At 42.4% G+C, this 15,813-nt stretch overlaps 1 protein-coding gene across 1 annotated transcript in view; it reads left to right on the top strand.

Moving 5' to 3' along the window:
* Positions 1-15,813, top strand: part of PPM1H (protein phosphatase, Mg2+/Mn2+ dependent 1H) — a 127,654-nt gene that overhangs the window by 61,740 nt on the left and 50,101 nt on the right. The window contains exons 3-4 of the mRNA XM_066319098.1: positions 1,444-1,788; positions 8,873-8,985. Coding sequence (XP_066175195.1) covers positions 1,444-1,788; positions 8,873-8,985 — 458 coding nt within the window. The remainder of the gene's footprint in view (positions 1-1,443; positions 1,789-8,872; positions 8,986-15,813) is intronic.

Below are 15,813 nucleotides of genomic sequence, written 5' to 3'. Positions count from 1 at the left end.
TTTGAACTTTACCACATCAGCAATGCTGTATGCAAAAAAAACCCAAACCAACACTTTGAATTTTATGTGATTTTTATTATGATGGCATCTTAGCGGAGCAGCTGAAACAGCAGAAAGTAAAGGAGCTGCAATCCACAGCCCTGTCTATAAATTTGAAATAGGTAGTGCTTTGGACATGAAGTGCTGGGATGCAGGTGGTGCCTAGACTTTATGCTGATCTATAGTGTAAGGGAGCTGTGTTTGGGTGAACAAAACAAATCATAACTGTCCTCCTAAATTAGACCACAGTGTAACATGCACATGTAATTTTGAGGTTATTTGATTGCAGCGAGATCTAGGTTATGCTTTCTTGTTATGAGGTATTTTACAACAGTATAGCCTCATTCCTGTCCCTTGCAAAATTGTTTCTTTCTAAATCTATATTAGTCCACCCACATCCGACTTGCAAGGCAGCCCCACTAGCAGCTGTTTCTGCATAGCTGGGAGAAGGTGCAGAATTAAAAGAAATTGAGGGGAAGGGAAAGACAGGAAAGACTCTTTCCCTATGCTGCTGCCAAATATGCTGTCCTGAAAGGTGGGTGTCATCATGCCTTAAATGGTTACCTGAGGATTGCTAGGTGAGTTTCTCTCCCCTAAAAAAAGTTGAGGTTATCAAGAGGATGGCTCTTTGGTATTTTCCAGGCACATTGGAGCTTGTGATCCCCAGAGCTACTCTGCTTCCAGCCCTGGGTTAATGTCCTGTCTAAATGATAGGATACTCCACCAATATCACTACTATACAGGAAACTGTTTAGGGGACTGTGAAGAACCAGGCGGTGAAAGTAGAGGCTGGATCAGATGAAGTGCATCTGATCCCACTTATGTCTGTCATCCTCAAGGACCTCTGTGCTGGTGCTGTTTCTTGGGCTGGCACAGGCAGGGAAGGCCTGAGTTGTCCTATCTGCCAGCACAGATGGACCTTCTCTACGAGTTGTGGAAGTGGAGTTCACGTTTGTTGCTGGATGTCAAACTCTGAGGTCCTTTGTCTCATGCCTAGTAAAAAAAAGGAGGTCTGTCACTAAATATCAGGAGCTGTCCAGTGTAGAATTTTGGTCTTTCATGGTGGTAGTCTATCATATATTCAAATGGTATTCTTCTACAACCTGTGATGGCTGTAAGGTAAGAAAGATTGTAAGTTCAGCCTTTCTTATTCCTTTTTTTCTTGGGCTTTTTTTTTAAGAGGTTAAAGAAAAGAAAATCATGGTGGGGATGTGTGGTAAAAATAAACTCTGGTTTTCTTTCAACCAGAGTTGTACTAACACTGTGGGTATTTCTGCATTTCTGTTACCTCTGGGGAAATTATCTGTTTCACCTGCTGCCTCTGTGCCACCAGTTACCTTGCTCACAGCTGTGTGACAGTGACCATCTCTTTTCCTTCCTTTTCTCACTCTCTTGCTTCTCCAGGACACAGATGGGATCAACCTGTACTACTGGTCCCTGTTTGATGGACACGCTGGGTCAGGGGCCGCTGTGGTCGCTTCCAAACTGCTGCAGCACCATATCCTGGAGCAGCTGCAGGAGATCGTGGACATCCTGAGGAACACAGCTGTCCTCCCACCCACCTGCTTGGGAGAGGAGCCTGACAACCCATCCACCAACAGCAGGACACTGACGCGGGCAGCCTCCCTGCGTGGTGGTGTGGGAGCCCCGGGCTCGCCCAGCACGCCTCCAACACGCTTCTTCACTGAGAAGAAGATCCCACATGAGTGCCTGGTTATTGGGGCCATAGAAAGTGCATTCAAGGAAATGGTATGTATGTTCAAGGCTCTGAAGTCCTTGTTGTTGTTCACATTGAGTCACATGACCTGGAGCCGATGAAGATTTAGAATTTTTTTTTTTTTTTCCTTTTCATTGGTTTAACAACATCTGAGTGTGAACAGAACTGTTTTAAAGCCTCAACAGCTTACCTGATAGATCCCTGTGAGTCAGGAGCTGCATCTTAACTCTCAGGTAGCACTGTGGCAATGGTTATGAATTACTTGAATTTTCGATGTATGATAATCTTCTTTTTAATTTTCTTCTCCCCCTCCTTTTATAAGATGAAGATCACTATTGCCTTACAGTGCGGATTTCAGCACTGGCAGTTGTTATCAGGCTGAGTATATGGGCATGCACTTCATAAAGCCTCGCTGCCCTACGAAAACAGCAGCAAAGGTTGCTTGGTCCAATGACCCATAGTTCACATTGGTGTTGGAGTAGGGACTGTAGAGTGTCTGTAGCTTTTCACTGAGGCAGATTTTGTGGGTGAGTGGGGCATGAAGTTCATTCTTGCCATCCACTTGACTTGTGTACAGCCTGAAAAACTGTCAGGAGATCATGACCCTATGGGACCAGAATATCCATTTATTGCCCTATGGAAGCTGGTTTGTTTTTTTTTTCCTCTTCTGTAGTTGATGTAGTTCCTCCACAACTTCTCCCTTCACTTCTCCACATTACTGAAAGTCATTCTTCTCAGGCAGAGCAAAGGTCCAGCCTGCCAGCAAGAACATGTGGATCGGGTCTTGGGAGGTCTGATACGGTTCTTTTTTTAAAATTATTTTTTTATTCTGTTCCTGTAGTTTTCAGGAAAGCCTTTTACTTGAAGAGACAGACTGTGAACTATTCAGTGTTTCCCAGTGGTTTTATTTGTTGTCTGAAAAGAAATACCTGATCGTTGTTTTTCCTGATGTATGTGAATTTTGTCCAGTACATGCATTTAGAGACTACAATTGTTGTTACAAGTAGTACTTCACTTCGAGTTCTGAGTAACAATTATCTTTTGCTGGATTGTTCTTTCTTCCCAAGGAAATGCTGGCAAGCAGACCCACCAAGTGGGTTTGGACTTGCAGGCGGTTAGGCCGAGGAGCAGCATTCACAGACACGGCCTAGGCATACTTCACTGAAGGTTGTGCGAGCAGATTTATGCACTGTGGGTAGTGGACTCAGTTTCTACTAGAGGAAAGGAAAGAGGAGTATGCATGAAAATCTCTCCGTTTAGCGCACCTTTTCAGAAAGGGAGGATTGCTCCCTTCTTTGTTGAGAAATGAGGGAGAAGATGACCATGCCCATCCACTGCACCCTAGTGGGTTCAGAGCATGCTTAAGAGGAACACCAATTTCATGCTTCAGTTGGTGTAATTTTGGGGCCACAAGAGTGCCGGGCACTGAGAGCATGAGGTGATTCTCTCCTGTTGAAAGAAGAGGCAAATGCAGGCAAGATGAGAAGTGGAGTTTTGTGGAACTGGGCATTGAAAGTAACAGAGTATAGAAGGGCTGTTTCAAGTACTCTACCTCTCTTAGGAGAGCAGCATCTGCATTACCCATCTCTGCTTTCCCAAATGTGTCTGAGTGAACAGGGCTGATACTGCACTGCTTTGTTTTGACTTCACATCTCTGGTAGGTGTTCACACAGAAGACCATCTCAGCTTATGTTCAGAGATCTGATTTTGAGGGCTTCTGGTGGTAGACAGATGCAGACAAATGCAAAAACCCTTTATAACTTACTATGTTGTTCAGGTATTCCTTGTATAGCTCATACTAATCTGTTCTCTTTGTTTCTAATGGAACTAAACAGAACATCTTCCTCCCTGTGTCTTTGTTCATGTGCTACAGATCCAGTATCTGAACTCCCACTTGCTTTATATTAGAGGGCTGAAGTTCATCATCAATTACAGGAAAGCTTATAAAAATGGTCAGCTTAAGGAAAGTAGTACATAATTAAATAGTATCTACTTTAAGCTCTGAGGAGAATTTTGCGCTTACACTTGGTTTAGGCAAAAGAGTGTTATCTTTCATCTGTGTAAGGGAGTGGTTCATAAAATAAACATTTCTGTGTCTCATCTGTGCTTGCAGTGCTTGATCTTCCTCCTGCCTTTATTTAACTTCCTGCTAGCTTATACTCCTTTTAGTCTTTGCATGAAGTCTTTGGGCCTCTTCCACAACCCATTGTTTAATCAGCCCTTGTTTGTACTGGACTGTTATGGATGTTGGTGAGTTAGGTCAGCACAGTCAAGATGTGCAGCATGTACAAGGGTTGTGTGCCAGCAGAGCGCATCAGTTTACCTGGCACTTGCTGAAAGCTCAAGTTTCCTGGACACATTGGCAGACTTCTTGGTAGTTTTTCCTAGTACACCAATTGCTGCAAAGGATTCTTGTAAACTGAGTTGACAATAATGAGTAGATAAAGATACTGTTTTTCAAAGAGTCCAACCTGACAGGTTTATCTAATGAGGAGCATTTAGTATACCATTTTTCCCCCAACTTGCTTTTGAATTCTAGTTAAAGTCTCCTTGGTTTTGCCTGAGGTCTCAAATAAAATGCAATTCATGGCTTTCAAAAGGCTTTTAAAAATTATTTTTCCTTTATTTGATATGGGTTTTTTTGACAGTTCTTGTCTAACAACTACGTGCAGTAAAACACTGTGGAAAGCTGACACAGATCATCATTGCCTAACTTAGAGATTTAGCAATTAAATTGTCCCTGTTTTGAAGTACATCTAAATTATGTTTTCTGTGGTGAAACTGGGATTAGCAAGTTTGTGCTGCATTTTCAGGTAATTTAATGCCCTGTCTACAAAACAATAAATGTCAGTAATTGTCAGTATCACATTGGTTCCAGTTAAAAGGAAATAAATAAGCTCAAGTTATGAAGGTGTCGTAAATCAAATCCTCTAATTTTCATCTACTGAGTTTTAAGATGTGCATTTATAGATTGAGTTCAAAGGAGCCAGGAGGAATGTTTCCAAGTGCAGTTCCATATTGCATAGAAACATCAAATTACAGTCCTTTCCCTGTATTTGACCTTATATACATGTGTGATGTTGTACGCATTTGCAAGAAAGGTTAAGGGGAGAAAGGGCCCATTCTACTCTGAACTTCATTTAATTTTAGATGGGAAAATATGGCACAGAACTAGTCTGTATGATTTATTGGGAGGTATACCAATAAATTGCATTCATTGTAGGATTTTCTTCTTTATTGAGGTTTTTTTTTTACTTAGATGAAGTCTAGACAGGTGCGTCTTCTAAATTTGGGGCCATTTTAATTAATTGAACAGTCTTGAGAGAATGGCATGTGTTTTAAGTTCACTTTTCTAAAAGTTTCCTCTTGTTATATAGCCAGTAGAATTGAGAGTTTAAATAGAATTACAGGTGTTTGATGTAGGCGTGCTAAGGAGTTAATTTTATGTTTATGCCTTCTGAAACTTTTTTTTTTTTTTTAACCAGATACCTAACACTGTGTGTGTAGAACTGCTTTCTGTCATAGCAAGGTTGAGAACCTGGAGGAAAGGCTGCTGCTCTGAGGACAAATACAGGTGGAAAGAGTGTAGGAAGAGTGTGGCCTGCAGGTTGAGGGAGTATAATCCTTCCTCTCTCCTCAGCCCTGGTGAGGCCACATCTGGAGTGCTGTGCACAGTTCTGGGCTCCTCAGTACAAGAAAGAGAAGGAGCTGCTGGAGAGGGTCCAGCACAGGGCAACAAAGACGATTGAGGGACTGGGGCATCTCTCTTATGAGGAGAGTTTGAGGCAGCTGGGCTGTTTAGTCTGGAGAAGACTGAGATGGGATCTCATTAATGCACATAAATATCTGAAAGGCAGGTGTCAAGAGGATGGTGCCAGACTCTTTTCAGTGCTGCCCAGCAACAGGATGAGGAGCAATGGCCATAAACTAAACCGCAGTAAGTTTCACCTCGACCTCACCTCACGCTGAGGGTGGCGGAGCACTGGAACAGGCTGCCCAGGGAGGTCGTGGGGTCTCCCTGTGTGCAGACATTCAAACCCGCCTGGTTCCGCTCGGCGGGGCGCTGGAGCGGATGATCAGCGGCGGCCGCTGCGCTCAGCCTCCGCCAGGTGTCAGGAGCGGCCCGCGCCGGGCCCGGCGCCGAGGGGGCGGGCGCTGTGTGTGGGGAGCGCGGCCCGAGCCTTCCCCCGAGCCTGCCCCGGCCCGAGCCTTCCCCTGAGCCTTCCCCCGGCCCGAGCCTTTCCCCGGCCCGAGCCTTCCCCCGAGCCTGCCCCCGGCCCGAGCCTGCCCCCGGCCCGAGCCTGCCCCCGGCCCGAGCCTGCCCCCGGCCCGAGCCTTCCCCCGAGCCTGCCCCGGCCCGAGCCTTCCCCCGGCCCGAGCCTTCCCCCGAGCCTTCCCCCGGCCCGAGCCTTCCCCCGAGCCTTCCCCCCGGCCCGAGCCTTCCCCGGCCCGCCCGCGGCTGTCCCGGCGCCTCCCCCCGCCGGGCCCGGCCCGGAGAGCCGCCCCGCTCTCGCCTGCCCGGTATGTCGCGGTGCCCTCTGCAGGCTGTGCTCCGCCCTCCCGCGTCCCGCACCAGGGAAGTGGGGCCAGGCCTGGGACAAGCCTTGGGAGCGCTGCCTCCCGCTGCCGCGCCTTGTCCCGGCACGGACCGCACAGCTTCGACTAAATTAACTGCTGCTTCGGAAAAACAAAAACAGACAGAAACAAACTACCACCACCACCAAAACCCCACTTGCTCTGAAATAATTCTCCGGGTGGAAAGCTTTGTATACGCTCTGCCTAGAATGAGCCCCTTTACACTCGTAAAGGCTTTAGAGGCATTTTGGGGCTTCTGCCCATGTTTGTACTGATTTCCCAGCACCACTGTTATAAAGTATTTCATTAAAAGCTAATGTCTCTACATCAGAATGAGTTGGTGGCATTAGTGAGCTTAATTTTATTTTGCTTTATTTTTCGCCGTCAAGTCTTGAGCTGTCAGAAAGCCTTGCCCTCTTTCCTTGCTGCTGAAAAAGAAAAGGTCAAGCACAGTATGTAATATCAAATCATACGTGACATGATTCATGGTGCTAAACTGAAGTTCTAGATAGGAGAGCCAAACAACAGCAGTGATTTGAGAAAACCCAGCACACAGATGTAGTTTAAGGCAAGGAAATTCTGAAAAAGACGCCCTGAGGATTATCCATCTTCTCTCCTATAATAGATGTTTCTGAATTCTGCTTATTGGAAGAAATAAATTTTAATTTAGGCATTCCAGCACTTGCAAAGTATACATGTGACAGAGCTGAAACCAGGTGAGGAATTGTACATTTGTTGAAGGTCTTGGAGGATATTCTGAACTGTGAGAATGAATACTTCTTAAAATTCCTGACAGTGCTTAGGAAATCCATAGTATTTGTAGTTTTAAATTAGTTTGATGGTTAAAAATGTCTGCTTCCTTTGAACTCTTCTTTTCAGCTTTATTTAAAAATACATAGAAACCATGGGGAGGAGAATCAGCTTCTCTATGGCAAGATTAGATAAAGAGGCATTTATAACAGGCCCGTGTCTGTGACCAAAGGTTCTGCAGGATATGATTTATAACTTGGAGGTGTTTTCCTCCTGGTCCTCACCACATACCCCCACCCCTTCCCCTGAAAAGCTGGTGAGTGCAGTAGAACCCATGTCCCTGTGGCAGCCACGTGCAGTTTGCACACACAGCTGAGGATGGCCCGCTGGGACAGTACCTCAGCACTGTGTTCAGGGCACAAATAAGGGTGTATGTGCTTTGGCCAGCAAGGAGTCAGTGAGTTATTTGTGACAGACACCTCTGCCCACTGGCTCAGGACAGTGCCTGAGTGCTGCTGAGCATCTCTGCTGCTGCCCCAGGTCAGCCCCCTCCCCTGAAATTTGTAGAAGATAAAGCATGAGACAGGGACTTCCTCCCACCTCCACAGATTTTCAATCAAATTGCAGCTGTCATGGTTTGTATTTATTGTAATGTTCCTTGAGATAAATTTAGCTCTAAAATAAAGCTCCAAATTCCATACTCCGAGGCATGAACAATTTGAGCTGTTTGTTGCTTAGTGCACGTATGAAAACGGCTAAAGTATATAGATCTGTGTGTATGCACACACATGGAGGCAAACATAAATTCATAATAAAAATCACATAAAAGTAGGCAGGGTTTAGCTGGAAAAGATCTGCCAGTACTTGCAGTAGTGATGTTAAATGATGTGCCCTGTTTGAATCCAATATTATAAGAACAGACCACTTTGAAATGGGATTTGGTTCTGGACATGGGAGAGAAGGGTAATTTGTAGCTTGTTATTACCTGAAGCTAAACTACAGACAGCAGAATTAATTCATTGGAATACACTTCAGTGTTTGTTTAAAATGTATGGATGAAAGTAGCTAATTTACTTACTTGTTCTGTGTTCTGCAAGCTTTCTTGCATCATTGTATGTGAGTGTTTATATATGTGTGTGTGTGTGTGTGTATTTATGTATATTTTTTCTTTCCAGGACTTTATTGACTTGATGATAAGTATAATTTGTGTTCTTCACTTCTGTTAAGCAGAAGGACTTTCTTAATATATAATATTTCTTCCACTCAGGTTAGCATCCACTCATTCCCTGTGTTTCTAAAGGGTAGCCTTGTAGCACGAGTGCATCTTGCTGTTGTTCTTACTGTGTATACCCCACAATCCTAGCATTTCTCTAGGGAAGTAGGTGGTTATTCATGTTGTAGATGGGTCTCATTAATTATCTGCTGTCTATGTAAAGCACTCTCCAATTATATCACTAGGTACCTGTAGTTAAGCTTCATTTATCTTTGCCTTCATTGTGCTTTTGGTATAGCAAATTCTCTTGCTTCCCTGAGAGTTGCTATTTTTCCTTAGTACCTCATGTTTTCCAGTCTCCTGACCTGATTTTTCCCAAACGTCTTTGTATAAGTAATAGGTACTCCTCAACTTTCTGTTCTCCCAGCTCATGTCACCATAGCTGCAGGAAAAGACAAACAGTGGGACATACAATTTAATAAAGACTCTATTGTATTTTTGGTTTTTAAGGGAGGCTTCGTTTTCTCAGGCATTAATTACAATTCTGTCTTTGTAAATCTTGTTCTCTTTTCCCACAGGATTTGCAAATAGAGCGAGAGAGGACTGTGTATAACATTTCTGGTGGCTGCACAGCCCTAGTGGTGGTGTATTTATTGGGGAAGCTTTATGTGGCAAACGCTGGTGATAGCAGGTAAGTGTGTTGTCACCCCACTAATCCTTCACCCCAAATTCCCTAGTCCTTGTACTACCGAGTTCCTTAGTTCCTTAAATGCAGACAGCATCATAAGAAGATTCTGTTTCTTGGCTGGACACTTAGCACTTCTCACAGAAATGAATGCAAGTGCCAGGGATAACATTCCAGTATCTTGAGCAGTGGTTGCAGTCAGGGAAACTTGACAGCATGTCTGGTCCTGTAGCAGTTTCTGAAGGACTTGATGTTTGCAGAGAAGTGGAAAGGTACTAAAAATCCATTGAAACAGAAGAAGTGTTGGGTGTGCAGTAGAATTGTGTGTCACACTGACAAGGTGACTGCATCCAGAAGAGCTGGTAAGTCTGCATTTGTGTTCTGTTGGAAGTCCTGTGGCTCCTGTTGCCGGGCTTAGTCTTGATAGGCCATTTGGCTTTCAGATTTTCATGTAATTGAAGGTAGTGATCAGTAAGCAAATAGCTGCTACTCTTGTCTTGGAGGAAGAGGAGAGGGGAGTCAGGCTATCACAGTATAAGGTTTTTGCCTTGTCCTGTTCTAGCTCATATACTTGTCCATTTCTCAGAACTGCTGTTGCTCAGGAACTATTGCTTTGTTTTATTTTGAAGTTGGGTGCTTGAAGACTCATGATAGGAAGCATTTTCTTTGTCTTCTGATGTTGCTAGAGATAGGAGCACACTGGAAATCTCTCATTTGCATTCTTTTCCCCCTCTCTAAGTTTGCCCTTACCAACATTGGAGAGAGAGAATGAGGCTCTTCTTGCAAGACTTCAGACTTCATGTGTTTCTTTTGGCAGTGCACTGCATAAACAGGGCAGGGAGAAGAGTTCCCATGCAATATGAACTGCTCTCGTATTCTGTTCATTAATAGCTAAGTAATTAGCATCTGCAAAGGTGTTGAACCATGTTGTCTTTAGGTGAAGACTGCTGTGGTTATAAGTTTGTGTTTAAGGTTTGTGCACCCAGTTCATGTTTGTCGTGTGTACACCCACGTAGTTACAGAGACAACAATCAAAAGTTAAGGGGTTTGTAGTTTAAACCTAAGATTTTTATTGCCTCTTGCTGCTTTACACTGTGTAGGAAGTCAGATACATCCTTTGTGCTAAAATTCCAGTTGTTTTCATGTTGGTGATTGTTTTTAAGATGCCAAATTTGCTGTATGTATTGCAAGTTGCTCACCCAGTTTCTATTGGCAAGTGACATATTTGAATCTCCTTTTGTATCAAATGTCAAGTGAGTCCTCACATGGTAGCTGCAAACATGTTTGAGGGGATCACCTATTGGGTCAGCAGAACTACTAGCTGAACTACATTCTATCTCTCCTGCCATTAAATTAGAAATAATCATGTTTTCTTGTACTATTGCACTTGAAGTGCAGTTGAGTCTCTTTCTTTGAGTTGGCTAATTTGCTTTATTATCTCTTAAAAGTGTGCTGTGTAAAACTGGCCATGCAGAACTTACCTTTGAGTAGCCAAAATATTTGTTCTTAAATGACTGGCACTGGCTGCTTCCAGTTCCCTCAGGATTCCTTCTGTCCTCCCTGAGAGCAGCCTCAACTCCACTGCAGCTTCTGATACCCAAAGGCAAGACACTCCTGTTGGCAGTGATCTCGAGTTGTTGCCAGAGTATTGGTGTAACTGTAGTTAAATATACTAAGTCTTCAGAAAGTTCTGCATGTTCATTAAGTCCACCCAGAACATCTCTTCAGAAAAAGAGGGAGAGCAGGAATCAAAAAGGAAACCATCAGCAGAATTGGGTGTTATTTGAACCAGGATTCAAATTCTCATTCCTAACATCTTGTTACAATAAAGTAAGAGGTAATAAATAATATAATAAGGTAATAAAGTCCCTCCAGATTCAAAATAGTCTGGTTTTGCAGTTCCCAAATGGACCTCACAGAAAATTTTTGTATGCTGAGGAGAATTATACCAAAATCTTTCATTTTCAAGGAAAGCCATTCCTAGACTTTCCTAGCTCAAAAGAAATTTTAAAGCTTTAAAGCGTAGATCAGTGTAGTTGGTCTGGGTCTCTCTCCCACCAAATCCCCTGTTTCCCACTTACAGGAAAAAAACAGCTGTTGCAAAACATCTGAGTTGTTGTCATGACAAAAAGGACATTTTAGGACTAGACAAGCCACTCTGAGGTTGTCTGCCCACTGCCAGGGTGCACAGTGGATTCCTGTATTTTGAAGAGCCCAGTTATGTAGTCAAGAAATTTTACTTGTGTTAGTTGGAAAAATAAGTTTCTTTTTGCCATCTCATGTCTTGTGTGGTCAGCTTTGTTGTTTGTACAGATAAAAGGGAGGGCAGTGAGAAATACAATAAGGAAACTACTTCAACAAATAGTTACTTGCTCTTGAGAAGAAGGGTGAGTTTTTTCACTCAAACGGGGGACTTCCTCTCGTTGCTGTTGGAACTAGATGATGAAACCCTTAATTCTTAGTTTCTTTGAGTTCGCCTGCTTATTTGTGCCTTTCCCCTCTCCTCATTCTCCTTCTTCCCTCTCTGGTATCCCACTGGAAAAAGCCTGCAAATAAATCAAGTTTCCCACAGATAGGAATTTGTGAGAGAAGGTTTTGTGTGGGAAATAAACATTTTGGGTTCATGCAAACCTCAGTTATACTGCCTCTCCCCAGAAGGTTAGGTTTTATAATTTCAGGGAACTTCAAAATAGCAGAAGCTTTTAAAGGTGGGTTTTGAACAGCTTCTGCTGTCAGAGGACCAAGGTGTGTGCAACAAACTTACTATCACATTGAGACTAAGGAAATGTTAAGTGTGAGACTTGAATAATAATACACTTTGTGGTGCCAGCTATACCTCAGACTTATGTCTGTGGTATTCAGTTTATCCACCAAAGCTTCTCAAATCTAATCATTTCATGCCACGTACCCTGGCAGTGTTGTATAGCAGCTGTCCTTTTGTAGTTGATGTGTAATTACATCATGAAAAGACTTTAATTACCATATTACTAAATTACCAGCCAGCAATCCTTTCAGGTTCAGCCCTAGCTCACTTCTGTATGGACTATTAGGCTTCTCCAAGCTGAACACTTTTGGTTGGTGTAAAAGGGAGGAAAAATTGTGCTAATTGTAGGTTTTGTTATGAACTATTATTGAGCTTGATGTTATGGCATCACTAATGTCAATGATATAATTAAACTTCTACTAACGATGCAATCACAGTTCTGTAATAATTATATGTTAACTGCACATGATACCAGAACCCTACTAAAAATGAGGTGATGTATTCAGAGCCTGATAAAAACAACTTGGAAGGAACTGCTTTCATTCTCTAATGGTTTGTCTGATCATTCTTGGACTCTGCCATAAATATACCTACTTGTACAGTCAAAATTCATATCTGAATATTGGCCAAAGCTTTTTCTAATGTTTCTTTCTCTCTCTTTCTTCTTTTCAGTGATTAGCATTGTCCATGCGAGGTTATCTGATTAGGGACTGATAGTGCTATAGTCAGCTATCCAATATATAGTGCTTTTTTTGGTGAGCAGCGAGGCACTGTATTTTGCTTACCAGCATGACATATTTTCTATGAAAACTAGGCCATTAGAATAGCTGCTTTTTATTTCTTTTCTTTTTAAAATATGGAGTAGTAAATCTTCTCTGGTCATTGTTCTAAACAGTGTTGTTCAATTTTATATTGCTAAAGTGACTTTTACTTCTAGACTGCCATAACACGCCTTGTTAATCTCAGTTCTTTTTAGTTTTATGCTCTTTATTAGGATGTTGTTTTATAGCTACTGATGAAGCAGTTTTAAAACAGAGACTTAATGTTTTTACTGATTACTGCCCCATTATTGTATTGCCTCATGCAACATAACATTTGTCCAATGTCACTACAATGACTGTAATGCAATATGATCATATTAAACATGTTTGGCACGAGCATTGTTCTGGCTTTTGTGTTGTCTGGAGCTGCTCGGAGACTGCAGGCACTTCCATTTTGTGCTGTGCTCGGAGCCACGTAGGGAAGCTGTGCCTTTATCATTATACAAGAAGCAGAACATTGCAAGTTGATTTGACTTTTCCATACACCCTGAAACCCTCACTAAATCTGCAACTTGGTTCTTGGGCTTTTCTTGATTTATTGGCAGAACATGGCATCAAAGCAAAAAGCCTGATGTTTCAAAGGCTTCACAGACTTTTAGGGTCACTGATTTTTTTGCTTTGCTTCATCAGCTCTTTTTTGTCATTTTTTGCCTCCTTGCTTTTGCTTCCCTGTACTTATGTTTTCAGGGTATATTCACACTCTATTTGAACATATATCCTCGTGTCCAGAATAGATTGTCTCCTCCTTTTTGCAAGCGTAACATTAATGCTAAGGCATTTTGGCTTGTTAATGGTAGGAGCTCATTGAGTGAATATTTTTGTGATGGTTTTGAGTGGGTGCAGGTGAAGTAACTTTATTGGTACTTCAAGAGACCAGGTGTGGGCGAGTGTGTTAATAACACAGTCTTCTCCCAGTGCAATAAAATAGTGAATTGAAAATTGAATTTGTTTGCCATTTCAATTCTTTCTGGATTTGCTGCTTGTGTTGAAGTTTACTACATTTATACTTCCTTTACTTTGTCGTGGTTCTTGTCAGCTGCTTCCCTCATGGTTAGTTCTCATTATAGGAAGTCAGATTTGGAGCCTAAATTGCTTTTATGAAGTAAATGAGAGCAGCATGGGAACAGCCACATGTCTGCTGACTGGCAGTGTAGCTTAAATAGAATTTCTGAGAAGTCAGAATTGGTGATTCTGAGCCATTTTTGTGGTTCATGGTATCTGACCTCTTCCTCGAGGCAGTCCAGCAGGGTCATTTTTGCCAGAAGTGCTAACACTGTAAGGATGGAAACTGAAAAGTGTTCTAATATATTGCTATTGTAGAGCTAGTTGACTTTAGTCTTTGGTTTACTGTATAGGAAGCTTTAATTTTCTGGTTTTTATAACTACTTGTCTTCTAATCTAAATGGTGTGTATTTTCCTTATTTTCTGTGAGTGGTCTGCCTAAGCCTTCTCTGTCTTCTTACTGCATAAACAACAATAACTGTGCTTCATACTAGTGACTTAGAGGTCTCCAGAGGAAAGACTAACTTAGTTACTAAGCTTCTCCAGTCTGCAGTATTTGGAAAAGCATTCTTCTTTCTGTCTTTCCCTAAAGATGGGGCAAAGAAAGTTGCAAAACTGAACAAGACACTTGGGGCTGTGCAATTGCTAGGGATTTCTCTTCGTTCTCTGAAGTTCTTATTTCTCCAAATTCTCAAAAGATGCCTCCCCAGAGCAACACTTAGAGAATGTAGCTTGGTCAATCTATGGTACATCCTGTTTTTAAGTTATTATTAATTCTCTGATAGAATCACTTGAAAATAAAAAATATTTGATCATTTCAGGGCAACAAAATATTTGATCATTTCAGGGTGAGGAGAGACTGAATTTGAAGCAAAGCAAGTCTCTGCCTTATACATTCTCCTTCACTGCAGTTTGATAGGTGGAGAGGTCTGATCCTTACTAGCCCAGAATGCTGGAAAAGCTTAGCCCGTGTTCAGGAGACATGGCCGTGTCCACTCTCTGTTCCTTCTGTCTCTTTTCCTTAGAAGCATGATCCGCAGGCCTGCAGAAAGCCCTTCTCCCCTTTTCCTGCCTGGCCTCTTTTCAGGGAGAAGCAGGAGCGCAAGATTCATTGGAATAACAGCAACCTCGGATACTGCAGGATTTTGTGCTGCGTAAAGCTTTTGAAGGCACTTCAAGAAACACTTAAAGTGAGGTGTGAAGAAAAGGTGTTGGATTAGAAAGGAGTCATTTCACTCAAAGGGCAGTGCTAAGGAAGAGCATTTTCTAGTTATCCACTGAATGACAAGTTCCAGGTTACTGGCATGTCATATCCAGCACTGACTTGGCAGAAATTATTAATTTGGTAGTAAATGTTTGCAGGTTTTGAAGCTGAAACAAATGTCCTACTTCTTTTCCAAACACAAACTTTTGTTTTTCCTGGGAGAGCATATGCCTTAGCAATACCTATGACAACTAGCAGGTATTGAAGCCATTGTAAACATTTGTAGTGAGGAGTATGTTCAGTTAAATCCTTGGTTGTAACCACATGGACATTATCTTACATTCCAGATAATAAAGAAGGAATAGAATTTTGGCTATTGGAGTAATACCAGTAAACCATAAAGCTACAGTTCATTGATACTGGTTTCTAGGAATAAAGAATTCTATTAACTTTAATTCTCATGGGGTTTCAGCATTTAAAAAAAAAAAGAAAGCAAGAAAAAATACAAGGCAACAAACTCCAAACAAACTATCTTTTTAATGTCTGCCTTTGTAGCTGACCACAGAGACATGCAAGTTCTTTGCTACAGTGTTGCAGGGCCAGGACCAAGGCATGGAAAAGCAGGCTGGGCACCTTGGTCCTCTAGTTTCTATTCTGTGCTGTGGGAGGAGAGGCAGAGGAAGCACTCAAGACTAGCTTGGTGAATGTTTCAAAGTCTGCGCTGATCTTTACTATGTTAAAAAACTTTTCAAGTCACCTGAATTCAGCAAACTCCAGGCAGCCCAGGCTGTTCAGTGTCAGCAGCAGCTATGCAGTGCTGCTGGAGCCCTGCTCCTGGGACTTTCAGTGATTGATCTGGTCACTTCTGTGTGGGTGAATGAAGCAGGGCTTGGGTAAAAATTCACCCATGAAGAGAGCAAAGAGTGTGAGTTGTGATCTTTGCTTTTACATTTCAGTCCAGCTTGTTCCAATACTCTGCAACTGGTACCGAGTTAAGCAGAAAAGCTGAGATCAAAGTAGATATGACTTTAGGTTAAAGTCAT

This window comes from Sylvia atricapilla, chromosome 5, assembly GCF_009819655.1.
Source record: "Sylvia atricapilla isolate bSylAtr1 chromosome 5, bSylAtr1.pri, whole genome shotgun sequence".
Classification (NCBI taxonomy): Eukaryota; Metazoa; Chordata; class Aves; order Passeriformes; family Sylviidae; genus Sylvia; species Sylvia atricapilla.
This window is presented reverse-complemented; position numbering and strand designations above follow the sequence as displayed.